The following is a 14,657-nucleotide window of genomic DNA, read 5'->3' as shown; positions in this document are numbered from 1 at the left end:
GCCAGTGTTTTTTCTGTGTAAACCACGGATACCTAATGGAGAAGGTATGCATATGTTTCCTACTCCTCTTAATGTCTGTCTTATTTTTAGCACTAAGAAGATTTTACGAGAGATTACTTTGAAGGCGCTTTCTTTTAATCCCTCAATAAAAAGTTATAAGACAGGAAAGGCTACCAAACACTGTGGAGGTTTTAGTTACCTTAAGCCAAAACATGTCCAGTTGCTGGCAGGGACTTTAGGGTCATATAGACAGGAGATCTCCCTCTTCAAAATCATAGTCATACAGAATGGCTTTTCACCCTTCTGTAGCGTATTTGAGTGGAAGTGTAGGTGGAAAGAACCAAAAATCTGCAGTATATGTGTGAGTCTAGGAACATTGGCTGGAGAAGCACCTGGAAGGGTGGAAGACTTGAACTTTCCCATGAATTATTAACACTGTAAACTGTAGTGAGTGGTTATCTATTTTAAACCATTTTATTTATCCCACTGTACCAGGTGGAGATACATGACCATAAAATATAATGATAAAATAAAACCAAACTAATACAACATTGTTTTAATCTGATAATCAAAGACAAATCTGGCTATAAAAAAAACTGTTGAAGAGTTTTAGACTAGAACCAATACCATACATCTTCTGTCTTTCTTAACTACAAAAAATAAAATAAAATAAATCTGAGTTTCAGAAGAGTTTTCAAGTGAGTAGAGTAATAGCTTGCAGGCCTAGTGTAGATGGACTGAGTTGTTCCATGCTGGCCTATGGCTAATCGTGGCCTCATGTCTCCGGAGATGTGATAACTAGTTGGGTTTCTGACTTCACTAACACAAGTTGTAAAGAACTACCACACTGAAGATGTCAAAAGTTCTCAAACACATTAATTATAGAGAGATAAACTAACATTTAACTTCAAGTTATGAGCCCACTAATTGAGTCTTTTTAAAAATTTTTTTATTAGGTCTTTACATGCCTGAGAGTAGAGCTCGGGCTTATCCTACCGCACTATCCAACTCTCCACCACGGTTGGTGCATTCAGCTTTTATTCGGCTGACAGATGTAAATTACTGATGTTGTCTGGGTCACTGAGGTGTCCCTATTCTGAAGGTATGCCACCAAGTGATTTCACGGGCTGCATTTGCCTTTGTCTTTCTGATAGTCTTTGTTGGTTCCATTCTAAATATTTAGTTAAAGGTGAACTGAGATCAGATCACTCATTCCAAAAAAGATCTCTTAGTAGAGCAAATAGGGGAAATTGTGAGGGTTTTAAGTGTCACAGGCAAATAGTAGGATCGTGTCACCAAGCTCAGACAGCCTGTGAGGAGTGCCTCTTCCCGCAGTCAATGTTGCAGGCAGTGCCACAATGTTATAGTAAATGAAGGTGAGTTTTGTTTCTTTTGTAGCTTTCTCTGTATTTAGTAATTTTCTTTTGGTTTTTAGAAGTGTATGTTAACTAAGAAGGTAAGTTTATATTTACCATATATATATGTAAAATGCTAAAATAAAAACAAATTAGGGTTGTACTAGGGACCCTCAAAAGCCCTTTGCTTTCTCTTACTCAGCTTTGAGCAAAACTATCACACGCCCCTCAGCTTCCTGCCTCAGTGAAAGCTGGAAGTGCAGGGCCGAGCCCCGATCCTTGGGTGGACCTCCACTCTGTGGGCAGAGCTGGCTGCGCTGTGTGTGCTGCAGTTAGCACTGACGTCATGCTTCTGTCCTCCCTGCCCCTCACGATGCTCAGCTGCACTTTGTCTGGTGTGCAACGTCTCTTAAAGCCAGAATAGCTTTCAAAGGAGTCTGCATTTGGTCACCATGACTTGAGTCTGAGAAGGGAGACTCCTCCCTGGCTACTGGGGAGGTGCTGCCAGGATCTAGGCTCCCAGGAAGTAGGAAGAGGAAGGGGGAACCAAAGGATAAGGATCGCTGACTTCACAAAAGTCCCTGGAATGCGTATTTGGCAGAGTGCTCCCCTCTGTTCCCCAGCAGTGCAGCCTTCTGTCTGTTCTTTCTCACAGCCAGTCAACAAGTTTGTCGTCTTGGAGGATGACCCTGGGACAGGAGCTGCAGCTGCCTGGCTAGCTCCTACATCACGGCACAAATGCCCAGCATCAGGAGGAGGTGATAGAGGACATCTGTGAGGCAGAAGGAGTGAGACACGGAGCAATGAGACACGGTGGTACAAAGGCCAGGACTACCTGAGCAGACTTAACACAACCGGCAACCAACCCAGGGGCCTTCAGCGGCTCTTCATGAAATTGCACGTTTTACGCAAAGTCATCTCTGCTCATCTCCTGGGAATTCCATAGCTCACTTTTATCAACACAAAGAACCTGGCCAGGAAATCTGGCTTGTGGACCTTTGGCCAGTGGGCACCTGAGCTTGGACCATCAGTAATGGCGCATCTCTCTGTAGGGCTCTTGTGAGAGGGCGTCCTTTAAACATGAGCATCAGGAATTGGACTTTAAAAGGTTGATCTACATGATTTTCCTTTACTGATGAGCACAACGCTGTGCCTGTGAGCTTATTAATCAATGGAATGGTTTTACTCTGACTCCTCACATGGTCACTTGCTTCTCAGTGACTCAGTGAGGCCTTCGGGCTTAGCTGAAATGGTCATTCCTCTGAGAAGTTTCCTGGCCTGCACTCTGAATCAGGTCCCCTCTGTCCTGGCCCTATGCACCCCACAGATTGGGAAGGCCAGGGGCCTTGCCTGTCTTACTCACTGCGGTAGCCACATTGCCCAGAACAGTACTTGGTGCTCGTAACTAAGCCTGACCCTTCCTGGTTGTTTGCTGTGTGCCTGGCTATGTTTGGTGCCTGTAACTAATTGAAAAGTCCTTATAGCACCCTACATGACACAAACAATTATTAGCCCAGCTTCACAGAGGAGCGGCAAGGTCACTGCTCAAGGTCACTCTGTCAGTAAAGAGTAGAACCATAGCAGGGACTCAAATATTTGTTAAATGAATAGATCATTGAGAATCATGCTCTCTAGGGCCAGGGAGATGGCTCAGTAGAATATGCGCTCCCCTGGCAAGTGCAAAGGCCTGAGTTCAATGCCTGATTCCACAAAAAAAAAGGAGAAGGAGAAAGAGAAGGAGAAGGAGGAGGAGGGAGAGGGGGAGGGGAAGGAGACGGAGAAGAAGAATCATGGTCTTTAAATGCAAGAGTGCCCATGATATTTCCCAGAAGTGTTACTTTCCTTACCTGAGAAATTATAGAGGCTCGGAAATCCCCTACCTAGAGTGAGTAAAGAGAGAATGGGGTTTTAAGGGAAAAATCACAGCAGGAGGTCTCAGAGTTGCATTTCTAAAACACAAATCTGATCATATACCCCCAGCCCCCAGCCTCCCACGTTAAACCATGAGCACCCCGTTGCCTTTGGGGAGGACAGAGTTTATAGTGAAGTTTGCAAAGGTGTCAGCTCCAGCGTCTTCTCCTGGACTCTCTAAAGGCAGACCTTGGTAAACTTCAAGCAAAGGATGAATTAGTAAATATTTTTAGCGTTGTGGGCATTACAGTCTCTCTTACAGCTAATCCACACTTTCACTGTAGTGTGAACAGCTATAGACAACACTATACCACCTAAATGAGCAAGTCTATTTTAATAAAACTTTAAAAGCCTGAAACCTGAATTTCATATAATTTTATGTATGTTGCAATTTTTTTAAAATACAAATGGAAAACCTTCATGTATTTATTTATTATTTTTTAGTTTGCAAATCACACCAACTCAGCAGTAGCCTGGGCCCAGGCCTGGGCTTTAGTTGGTAACTACACTCTCAGGTATCCAGGCAAAGGCCAGCTTTCTTGTGAATGCTGCTTGCTCTCGGGTTATAGCAGCCTTCGGGTCACCTTAATCATTTCCACAGAGGCCTCCCCCCTAAGCCTTGGATGGAGTTGGACCCCCTTGCTACATACTTTGGTATCATCCTGACCACCACCACCCCATTTTAACAGTAATCTCTGTCCTTGCTAGATGGCCAGTTCTTTGAGGAGAGGTCCCCCGTAGGTCTTGTTGGGCCCAAACTCCAGGCCAGGCAGGGCTGAATGCTTTATAAAGGTTTATTGACTCATACTTCACTTTCTAAATTTTTAAAAATCTATTTGTTTACTTATTTGGTGCAGGGTCTCACTATGCAACTTGGACTCCTAGTGATTCTCCTATCTCAGCCTCCCCAGCGCTGGGATTACAGGTGTGCACCACCATGCCTGGTCTCAGTGGGGTGGTCTCACAGTGCTCCCAGGGTTCCGGGGCTGGCATGGCATGTGGTACTGGGGAATCAAACTCGGGACCTTCTGCTTGCCAGGCAGGCACTTAGATCACTGTGCTATCTCCTCAGCCCATCTACTTGACTTTCTTAGATATGTGTACACTTATCCTTTTTTTTTTTTTTTTTTTTTTGGCAGAAGTGGGGATTGAACTCAGGCCCTTGCGCTTGCCAGGGAAACGCTCATTCCTGGGGCTATCTCCCTGGCCCCTTTGACTTTCTTAGAACGTTTCATTCTCTCCTCCTTTTGTTCACTGCATGCTTGTGTGGGAGCTAAGCACACTCCTTGGGGGCCTCTGGATTCAGCAGCCAATTCGCCCCGCAGGGTGCAGCACCCAACAAACCTTCGTGCCTTATTTGGCATGAGCTGCCTCTCACCTCTTGCCGGGAGACTCTGGCGCAGAGGAGAGTTGTGTTCACAGGCACACCTGGTTTGGCAAGACAGTGAAAATGCTCAAACCAGCTGTGCCTGCGAACGCAGCTCAGAGGTAGGCAACCATGGAAACAGGGGCTTACTTCGTAGGGACAGCTCCACCACCAGGACGCCGCCTGTCTGGTCTCGCAGCAGCCGCTTCCTTTTGTCACAGGTCTGAGGAGGCAGTGGAGAGAGAGAAGATTAGAACGATTTGAAACAACAGCAACAAAAACAAAAACAAACTGGGCGGAGTAATACTTTCTCAATCAATACATACAGTGGCCTTATATTTGTAATTCAGAGAAGCCAGGAAAAACTTTATTAACTCTACAGGCTGGAAGGGGGCAGGGAGATAGCTCAGTAGAATAAGGGCTTCCCTGGCAAGTGCAAGGGCCTGAGTTCAATCTCTGGTTCCGGAAAAAAAAAAAAAAAAAAAAAAAAATGGTGCTGTCAATACCGTGTTTGGATCAACTGTGAAATGGTTTTCCCTGCCTTTCCCTAACTGGCGCCTGCTGGCTCCATGCTGTCCCTGTCCTGATCTGCGCCTATTAATAGCCATTTGCTGGCCAAGTGCATCTGCAGAGGTAGCCACGATCGCCACCTTTCTGCCAGTGCTCAGGCATGTGGGTGGGCAGCCTTAGGGAACCTGAGGCTTTGAATCCAAGTACACCAGAAAGGACAACAGTTGGCGATTCAGCCCTCTGAAGTCCTTGAGGTGATGGCTCTGAAAGTCAGTGATCACAGACTGCCAGCCCTTCTCACGGCCCCATTAGCCTTGGTCCAGAATTTCTGCAGCATCCTCTGCGGAGACTGTCCCACCAAGACTAAATGCCCACCTCTTGGGTTTTGTCCACACCTTGAATTCCCTTGTACTTTTAACTTTTTCAGAGCATTGCCATGTTCGTTATCACCTTAGCTATACAGTGCAGGCTCTGAAAAGTGAAAGATAGTCACTTCTTATCAGTGTAGACGAAGAACCAGGCCCAGTGGATTAAGTGACACGTGGCACCCTGGGTAGGTTGAGAGTGGCAGGGTGCACAGCGCTCCAGCTTCTCTCCCTGCACCTGTGTCCTTTCCTCCAGAAAGCCACTTGCACACACACTGCCCCCACACTGGCCAGTATGCACCCTCCCAGCTCAAGCCCAGCACCCTTGGGTGACAGTCCCCTTCACTTCACAGAGAGGAGGCTCACCACAGGGCAGGAGAGCTTCTCGCTGTCACAGATGAATGTCTCACAGTGTAACCAAACCTTGGAGAGTTTGGGAATGTTCTGGAACCGGAAGGCGTTGAACTGGAAGGTTGCCCTGTGATCCTTCCCATTCTCATGCACGAGGACTGTCTCATCTGTGGGGCAGCTGGTGCGCACAGGGAAGGAGGACAGTCAGGGTCACTCTGGGAACCTCAGCAAGGGCTCTGAAGCTAATGTGTGCGGAGCAAAACTCCCTAGATTTGTCGGCCACTCTGCCCTTCTGAGCACTGTGGCAGGTGGCATCTCCCTTAATTTTCACAGTTATGAGGTCAAGGGGAGGGACCGTGACACAGGCATGATTGTTTCCATTCTACAGACAAGGTACAATGAGAGGGGAGGGACTTATGGGAACCCACACACCAGGTGAGTCATTCCTCTGTCATCCAGCAGTGAGACCCTCAGAGAGGAAGTCTTCTCATGGCTTGGGATCTTGCAGCCTCCCAAGGGGACAAAAGACAAAGGGCACAGTGCTGGAAGCAGCACTTCCTAGGCCTGCGCTAGCCATCCTCATCCTGTGCATCTTAAAGCTTGCTATTCGAAATTTGAATTTATGCTGCACTATTGAAATTACACGTACATTATCATCTTTGTAAAAATGTCCCATTCTGAGCACACAAAAAGAAAATGAGTGGTGAGGTGACCTCAAAATGTGTCTTTGGCTGACAGCAAGGTGGAGCTAAGGCACAGCATGTCTGAGATTTCATGAGTAAAGTCTGGGGTGAAGGTTCTGCCTGTATATCTGGACCAAGGGCCAGAGCTTGCTCTGTTTGTGGTGACCTCTGAGTGGTGACAGAGCTGTGGGCATTTTCCAGGTTATAAAACAAGACACTTACAGGCTCATCTGGTCCATGAACCTGAGATCTCTTGGCGAACTCAAGGTGAGAGGCCTTAAAAATAGCTCTTTGCAGCCCGGTGTCCCCAGCATGGTGACTGGCAGTAGGAAAGAATGTAGACAGCTTTGGTAGAGGGTGAAGCAACACACAGACCTTGGTGTCTTGGCGGTGGGGCTCTGGGCACAGGCCATGGCGCCTGCCCTTCAGTGACGGCTACCCTCTGCAGCTACTTGGAGGGCTCGTGCCCTTGCCATGCAAGTCCCTTGCACACCAGCTCACTCTGAGGTGGGTGTGCTATCTGCACACACTCATTGCAAGGCGAGGCCCTTGACATACACCACTACCATCTCTCCAGGAATGCTTGCACACTGGAATTTGCTCCAAAAGGGCCCAGTATGAATAAAAGTTATCCTTCCAAGCTAGAAGAAAGTAGGGGGATCCCCCACCTCTTGGCTCTCAAGAGTGGTACCCACCCCTTGTTGATCAGCTGCCACTGGAGGGGATACATGAAGTCGGCTGACGGAGTGGCCCAGCAGCTGTTCAAGACCACTTTAAACCTGGAAATAGAAGAACATGGCATCATTGTGAGCCAGCTTCTTATGCCGAGAACTGTCTGGTTATTAAAACATCTCTTGGATGGTCTCTATTTCTTTCTGTTTAAAAATATGAATGTAGTAGAAGTATACTTACCTAGTGCTTAACCCTTTGGCCTCCACTCCTGCAAATAGATCTGAACCAATTTCAGATGTCTCCAGGACAAAGGGGGCTTCTTTCTTGGTGGAGAACTTGGCGTTCTTTGGAAAGAAATTGACACTTAGGCATTACGAGCTGTCAGACTGAGCACTGGGGATTGGAAGGGCAGATGAATGGGAGTGGGAATCAGACCCAAAGAGCAAGCACGGGAGGCTGCAGGGCGACTTCTAGGACCAGAGAAGTTGTACCTTCTAGGACACTGTGTCATCCTGGAAGGTGACAAACATCCCATGTTCTAGATTTGCTGGTCATGGTGGGTTACACACACACATGTATATGCACCTCATTTGTGCCAGCAAAATTTGTCTAATGGGGAAAAAATTACAATGCAGGCATGCTGAGATACTATGTTTTATGAAGCCAAGGACAAGAAGGACTGAACACACACAGCCACTGTCTACCCTGGTTCTCCTCTAATTCTTACCTGAGCAGATTTCACCCTGGCTTGGAAGGTTTACGATGTGCTTCCAGTACAGTTAATAACAGTTGTGCTAAAGCATCTCTTATTAGTTGCCTAGTATGCATCAGACACTGATCTATATATTTGCATAGTTTCGATGTTAAGACACTCCATATATTGAGATATTTTAGTGAACAAAAGAAAGATTTGTCTCCAGAGATCTGATAGTCTAGCAGGAGTGAGAGACAACAGAAAGTTATACAGTGAATTAGAAGAGACTACAGCACGTGACATAGGAAAGCAAGAATGATGGAGCAGGGAAGGCGGGTTAGAATGCGGAAGGGCAGGACGTAATTGTAGATATGGTGCTGGGCATCATGTATTGTATTACAGCTTCATGTAATACAAGCAGAAAAGGGAGAAAAATGAAAACCGGACACATGGATCAGGCACAGCAAGCCAGGCCCGTGGGGGCATTTAATCTATGCCCAAGTCCCTGGGCAGCACAGAGCCCCCTTTCCTGACATCTGTTTACCTGGAAAGGCTTTGATGGGACCTGGAAAAAGCCTTGGCTTCATTTCTGCGACAGTGCAGGGAAATGCCCTGTAACTCTGTGTCCCCAGAGGGCGGTCTGGGTCATTCTGAGAACATGCCTCTTAATTATTATTTTTTTTAAAGAATAAATTCTTTCTAGCTCTAAGATTTGATTTATTTTTGTCTTTTTAAGACAGGGTCTTGTGTGCAGCTCAGGCTTGCCTTGAGCTCACTTTGTAGCGCAGGATGGTCTGGAAATTGCAATGATCCTCCTGCCTCAGTCTCCCTAGTGCTGGGATTGCAGGCCTGTGCCACCATGCCCAGCTTTAAGATTTGATGTTTAGGGCTGGTGAGATAGCTCAGCAGACTAAGCACCTGCTTAGGCAAGTGCAGGGACGGGGGTTTCATGCCCTGCACCACATGCTGTGCTGGCCCTGCCCCTGGGTGCGCTGAGCCGACCACCAAGACTGAGTATGGTGGTTCACGTCTGTAATCCCAGCGCGGGGGGGGGGGAGGGGCTGAAAGCAAGAGGATCACTATGAGTGTAATGAGACCCTGATATATATATATATATATATATATATATATATATATATATCCCAGTAAGGGGGATGGTGGGTGATGATTTTTGAAAATTCTGTCCCCTTTCTATTGACACCTGCTATAAAACCTTCATGAGTTTGTATTTATAATTTCATCTGGTTAAAGTAACAATCTTTTATTGCTGAGCAGAGACTCGATAGTAGAGAGCCTGCCGTCAGGATGTCTGCTGAGGCTTGCCAGTGCGTGCCGACCCAGCTCCCCTCTGACAGGCTCCGTCGGGGACAGCAGTGGCTTGGCTACTCTTCCAACACAGTGGTGGCCCACACTGGATTTGTCCACTGGAGATAGGTCAGGGGCTGTGTGGGGTTCCAGTTCTCAGGACCTAACCACTCCTGGAACATGGCTAAGGGAAGTCCTAAGTTTTAGGGGACTTTATAAAGTTTGGAAAGTCCACTTCAATTTAAAAAAAGAAGAATTTTGAATCCAAAATGAGACTCAGGGCCTCTAAGGGGCCCCTGTAGGGCAGGGGCCCTCAAACTTACACTTGCTGACCCACATGGTCACTGTAGAGACCACGGCTAGGGGGTCTGTGTCCTAGGATGGCTGCTCCTCCAAAGTACCTGTGGGACCTATCAATTGAGAAATGGGTAAATAAGATGTATTTTTACACAGTGGAGCATTCCCCAGCTATCAGAAAGATAAATTTGAATTTGTTTTGTAGATAAATGGATGCAGCTAGAAACTATATTGGTAAGTGAAATAAATTCAATCCACATGCACAAAATATTGTCTCACTGATGTGAGAACCTGGAAGAGTGATGAACATCTAAAAGGTACAACAGATACTGGGAAAGGAAAAGAAATTGTTCAATGAGAAAAACTGGGATGAGGGAAAGGACAAATGAAAGAAGGGAAAAGATGCATTGAGGCATATATGCAGGATAGTTCGGATAACTGTACTGTCGAGTTCTGCTGGTCTTTTGAAAGGAGCAATTAATGCTTAAAAATGTATTTTAACTATGATTTTTTTTTCCTCTTTGAACTCCTTAGTTATTCTTTTGTTTTCTTTAAATGAATCTTACATATTTATATCTGGTAATCTCAACAACTAATATGAAGACAGCATCATGTAATACAGCAACCATTGTTGAATTCTTATTACTTTGTTTAGTGAAATCTTATATCATTTCTAACACTGTTTTCCTTTTTCTTTTCTATCAGTATTTTGTATTATTTTTTTTTTTTTACTATTTTGTATTCTTAAAAAAAAAATTACCTGTGTCATTTTGGAAAAGTCCCTTGCTCTCTGGAGTGCAGTTACTCCTCTGTAACACAGGCTGGGTGTTCTTGGTCCTCCCAGCTCTTCTGCTGAGCTCGGCAGGGTTAGTGCTGCATTCAGGCAGCAGCCAAGCAAGCTCCGAGTCCACAGGCAGTGGAAATCCAGGTAGGGCAGGATTTCCCTTCACGAAATGACTGGCTGGCATGAGTTGCCCTCTAAGATTTGTCTTCCAGTTCGGATGTATGTAAAGGTTTGTGTTCCTGCCTGCGGCTTCCTCTACCAGCTGGGCCAGTGTCCTCTCTGCGTGTTTGTGTCCTCCCTGGAAGTGCGAGTTTTAAACACAAGGTGCCCCTTCTGCATGAGAGGAGCACTGAGCTAACAGCCTTGCACATTTGGTTCCTCTGGAGCACTTTATTTAAACAAATTCCAGAGCGTGCCTTTAAATACTATCTCAATATCAGCAGCAGGCCCAAGTTGGACAATGAGGAAACCCATTAGCTCCAGAGACTAAAGAACCAGGCAGCAGAGGCCACCCCTATGCTTCTCCTCAGCTCTGTCTCAGTCGGGAAGCCCAAAACTTTCTGCCAAATGTCTTAAGAGCTAGGTGCTAAGTATGAAGAAATTTTTGAAATGAGTTGCGATAAAAACTAACCTCGATTAAGAGTCAGACATTGGCTGTATTATAGTCTAGCCTGGCTTAGGTTTCTCGCCTGTGAAATGGGCAGGTCGGTCTTAGATCTGGGGGGCACCATGCAGCTCTTTCATGCACCTATGAATGTGCCTTTCAGCTCTATCTAGACTGTAAAGAGGTTTCAAGCTAAAGCAAAGTTTCTATTTCCATTTGAACGTAGAACCGGGCTTTGCATGGAACTTGAGCAAGAGTAGATTCAGAGGAATCCACTCATCGCCTTCAGAAAGATCGGGGGTGGGGGGAGGGAGGCCAGACTCACGGTGTAGAAGTTGAGAGACAACTGGCTTTCAAATGTGCCCATGCTCCCATTCTTCACGTGCACGGTGGCCACTCTGAAAAGGGGAGAGAATGTTGCATAAGGACTGAAACACGCCCGCTTGATAGGGACTGCAGCACACCCGCAGGCGGCCAGCCCCCGGCCCCGCAGAGCAGCTTACCTCTGGTCAAAGGCAGCCTGGTTCACCAGGTAGGTGGAGTGGTAAGTGCAGGAGAAGGAGTAGTTCACGGGCTGGTTCTTCACAATCACTGTGCTGTCGTTGGAAACAATGTGGCTGTAGAAGTGGTAGATGGGAGGCTTGTACTGCGAGAGCGAAGAAGTCAGGTGTTAGGTGGCCCTGGGCTCCCCAGGAAGGGGGTCAGCATTTTAGGAAAGTGGATGGAGATGGCTTGTAGAGCAGCCCGACGGGAAGGCACGGATGTTTGCCACTGATGGCAAAATTCATTCCTTTGTCTATTGGTGAGCTGAGTTTTTAAAGGAGTGCTTGAGTCCCTTCAACTAAAATAATCTAATAATAAAATATTGTAGGTTGATGTCAAAGAGATAGAAGGGGAGGGAAGGAGGGGAGTGGAAGGGAACATAAAAAGAAATAAAGGGCTGGGGAGATGGCTCAGTGGAATAAGTGCTTCCCTGGCAAGCACAAGGACCTGAGTTCAATCCCTGGTTCCGCAAAAAAAAAAAAAAAAAAAAAAAAAAAAAAAAAAAAAAAAAGAAAAAAGAAAAAAAAGAAATAAGGTGTGTTATGTGCACGCACCATCTTTCCATGATGATCATTATGCACACAGACATAACACACACAATAAAATCTAAAAGGTCATAAATTCATCTGGCATCAACCAAAAGGAACCAACTTAAAATCTCTTTCTCAACCTCAACTCTTTTTTAAAATATATGTATATATTTAGTACAGGGTCTATAGCATTTACAGGGTCTCACTACATAGATTGGACCTGTGATTCTCCTGTTTTCAGCCTCCTGAGTGCTGGGATTACAGGCATGCGCCACCACGCCTAGTCTCAATCTATGTCTCAGCATGTCGCGCAGGTGCGGCCAGCATGACACACTGGGGATCAAACCATGGCCACTGTCAACCTCAACTTTTCATGCATCTCCCTGTTTGAGTGTCCTAGGTGAATGACTTCACCCATCTCCCCAATCTGAAGTGTTATTGTCTAGTGCTTTGCTGTTCTCCTTCTTCCAACTAAATTCTGATGGTAAGATTTTCTCCCCTGGCATGTTGGACCTGGAAATCACACACACTGGCAGGCAGTAAGTGGCCTGGGATTGTGGAGATGATTTCTAGGTCACCTTGCTAGGATATATTCAAGGACAGGACGCACTGCTGGCTGCATACATGGCCCTGCCCATGAACTCTCTGGATCTTGGTGGGCCTTCGGGATTAGAGCTGGCCTGGAAGCTCCCCCTCACATTTTTTGTATTTATAATCTGGTGTCAAGCCAGCAGGAGTGCTGGATTACAGGGAGAGGGTCAGAAGACCTAGTCTCTCTCTGCAACTGTGTCCCTTTGGATTCTATCGTCCTAAACTGATAACTTTGTTGGGAGGTCTCAGATTTCTCCTTCTCTGCCGTATTAGGGTACTTGGCAAGAGGAACTGTGTTTCCTTAAGATTCCATGATTCCTTGTCCTGGATTCTGCATGTGACCCAGTTAAGGTCTGTATTAGATGCTGGTCACTCCTTTAAAATGCTCTTCCAAATGCATTTTATTATCATTTCTAAGTTCTGGGAATAGAGCAGCCCAGGAAGAATGGTGGTTTATGAGAGCAAGCTCTGAATTAGAAGTGAGTTAGAGCCAGGAAATGTGCTTTGTTCTATTCCCAGAAGGTGACCTTACTGGCTCTGGTAGGAAATTAGGAGAACAAAAGTCAAGCCAGAAGAATTACTAAACTAGGAAGATTATATGAGGAGTGACTTTTTTTTTTTTTTTTAATACAAGGTCTTGGTATGCAACTTGGCCTCAGTGATCTTCCTGTCTCAGCTTCCCTAGTGCTGGGATTAAAGGCATACACCACTATGCTCAGTTCTGAGGCCAGTGCAGTGTGTTCAGGGTTCCAGGGCCAGCACACAGCATGCAGTACTGGGGACTGAACTCAGTACCTTGTGTCACACAGGTGCTTAGACCACTGAGCTACTCCAGTCCTGAGGACTGACTTTGAACAGGAAATCCTGAATCCTCCTACGGATGGGCAGCAAGCCTGGCATTCTGGGCCCAGCTGCCTCATCTTAAGCAGCTCTGCATCCTGTGGCCCAGCCTTACCTCAGACTGGGTTCCGCAGTAGGACTTGTTTTTAGGCGATAAGTCTGGGATGACAAACTGGTAGTAGCCGCCTTCGTGGACCCCGTTGTAGCACAGCCCCCCGAGGGCCAGCTGGTGCACTTCCCATCCGTAGGGGCACTCCGGGATTTTGGTGATGATAGTTTTGGGATAACAAAACACAAGAATGACATCTAGAAGCACACACACAGGGCCTGAATCAGACACGGTCATCGCACCAGTCTGTGTACAGAGCGGCATGTCTCATTCATGCCAGGAAAAAACATTTTCCTGCTCCTCTTCCCCAGCTGTTAGGAATCTCCCCAAATTTCTGCTGCTAAAGTTCTACTTTAATACCTTAAGCTACATCTATTTAATAACTGCATATACATTGCATATGTGTCTTAAATGGTCCATTTTTAAGCTTTTACTTTATTTTTGGAGTTATTTCTCCTGTGCAATCACGGATGGGAATATACTGCCCATATCTCCTTAAGAAAATGAGCACATAGAATTAAAAATGTCCACTGCACACACAATATTGTATAACACTGGTTTGTAACACAGCACAGTAATTCAATAGCCAAATAGAAAAAAAAGTGAGGATGTTTTACATACGATGTGTTTTTCCTTGGTGACATTGTTGGGTTTTCAAAACAAAGCGAGCAGGATACAGCTGCAATCACTGCAAAGGGAAGCTTCAGGAGGGGTTCTTGGTTAGGCAGGAGGCCTGGTGCTGGCGCCTACCTGCTTTGTTTGGCGTGCAGGACCTCGCTGAGGCCTCCGCGAAGACGGCCAGCAGGACCAAGGCCTTCCCCGCCATTGCTTCGTAGAACTGGGGCTTTCCAGGTGTCCAGAGCAAACTGGCCAAACCGTTCTTTCCAGGGCCGGGTCTTCAATCATTCTAGGTCAGAAATACAAGTGAAAAGGTAAAATCAAGGGTCAGAACAAAGCAGCAGTACAGTCCTGGGGGACATTTCTGAGGAAGATTAGTGGCTGGGTCCCCTTTGGGCTTGCTTCTTGTCAGGATGCAGGGGTGCAACTTGGGCTCATACCACAGGGAGCGTCAGCAGCGCAGACGGGTGCTCCTGTTCCCGGCTGTTGCATTCTCTCTAGACAGTGGTGCTCCCCGAATCTCTGGCCC

At 46.4% G+C, this 14,657-nt stretch overlaps 2 protein-coding genes across 2 annotated transcripts in view; one reads left to right on the top strand and one right to left on the bottom strand.

Annotated features, from left to right (window-relative positions):
* Positions 1-5,020, top strand: part of LOC101589784 (guanylate cyclase 2G) — a 46,630-nt gene extending 41,610 nt beyond the window's left edge. The window contains exon 22 of the mRNA XM_023715594.1: positions 4,790-5,020. Within this exon, the coding sequence (XP_023571362.1) occupies positions 4,790-4,936 (147 nt within the window). The 3' untranslated portion in view covers positions 4,937-5,020. The remainder of the gene's footprint in view (positions 1-4,789) is intronic.
* An 829-nt stretch (positions 5,021-5,849) lies between these two features.
* Tectb (tectorin beta) lies at positions 5,850-14,336 on the bottom strand. The gene is made up of 7 exons (XM_023715504.1): positions 14,261-14,336; positions 13,517-13,707; positions 11,401-11,543; positions 11,223-11,295; positions 7,454-7,557; positions 7,237-7,320; positions 5,850-6,036 (listed from the first exon to the last, which is right to left on the bottom strand). Exons 1-7 carry the CDS (start codon positions 14,334-14,336, stop codon positions 5,850-5,852), a joined length of 858 nt encoding a protein of 285 aa, XP_023571272.1.
* Positions 14,337-14,657: the final 321 nt, after the last annotated feature.

Source organism: Octodon degus, unplaced genomic scaffold (genome assembly GCF_000260255.1).
Source record: "Octodon degus isolate 3935 unplaced genomic scaffold, OctDeg1.0 scaffold00042, whole genome shotgun sequence".
NCBI lineage: Eukaryota > Metazoa > Chordata > Mammalia > Rodentia > Octodontidae > Octodon > Octodon degus.
Note: the sequence above shows the minus strand (reverse complement) of the source record. Positions and strands in the feature narration are given on the sequence as shown.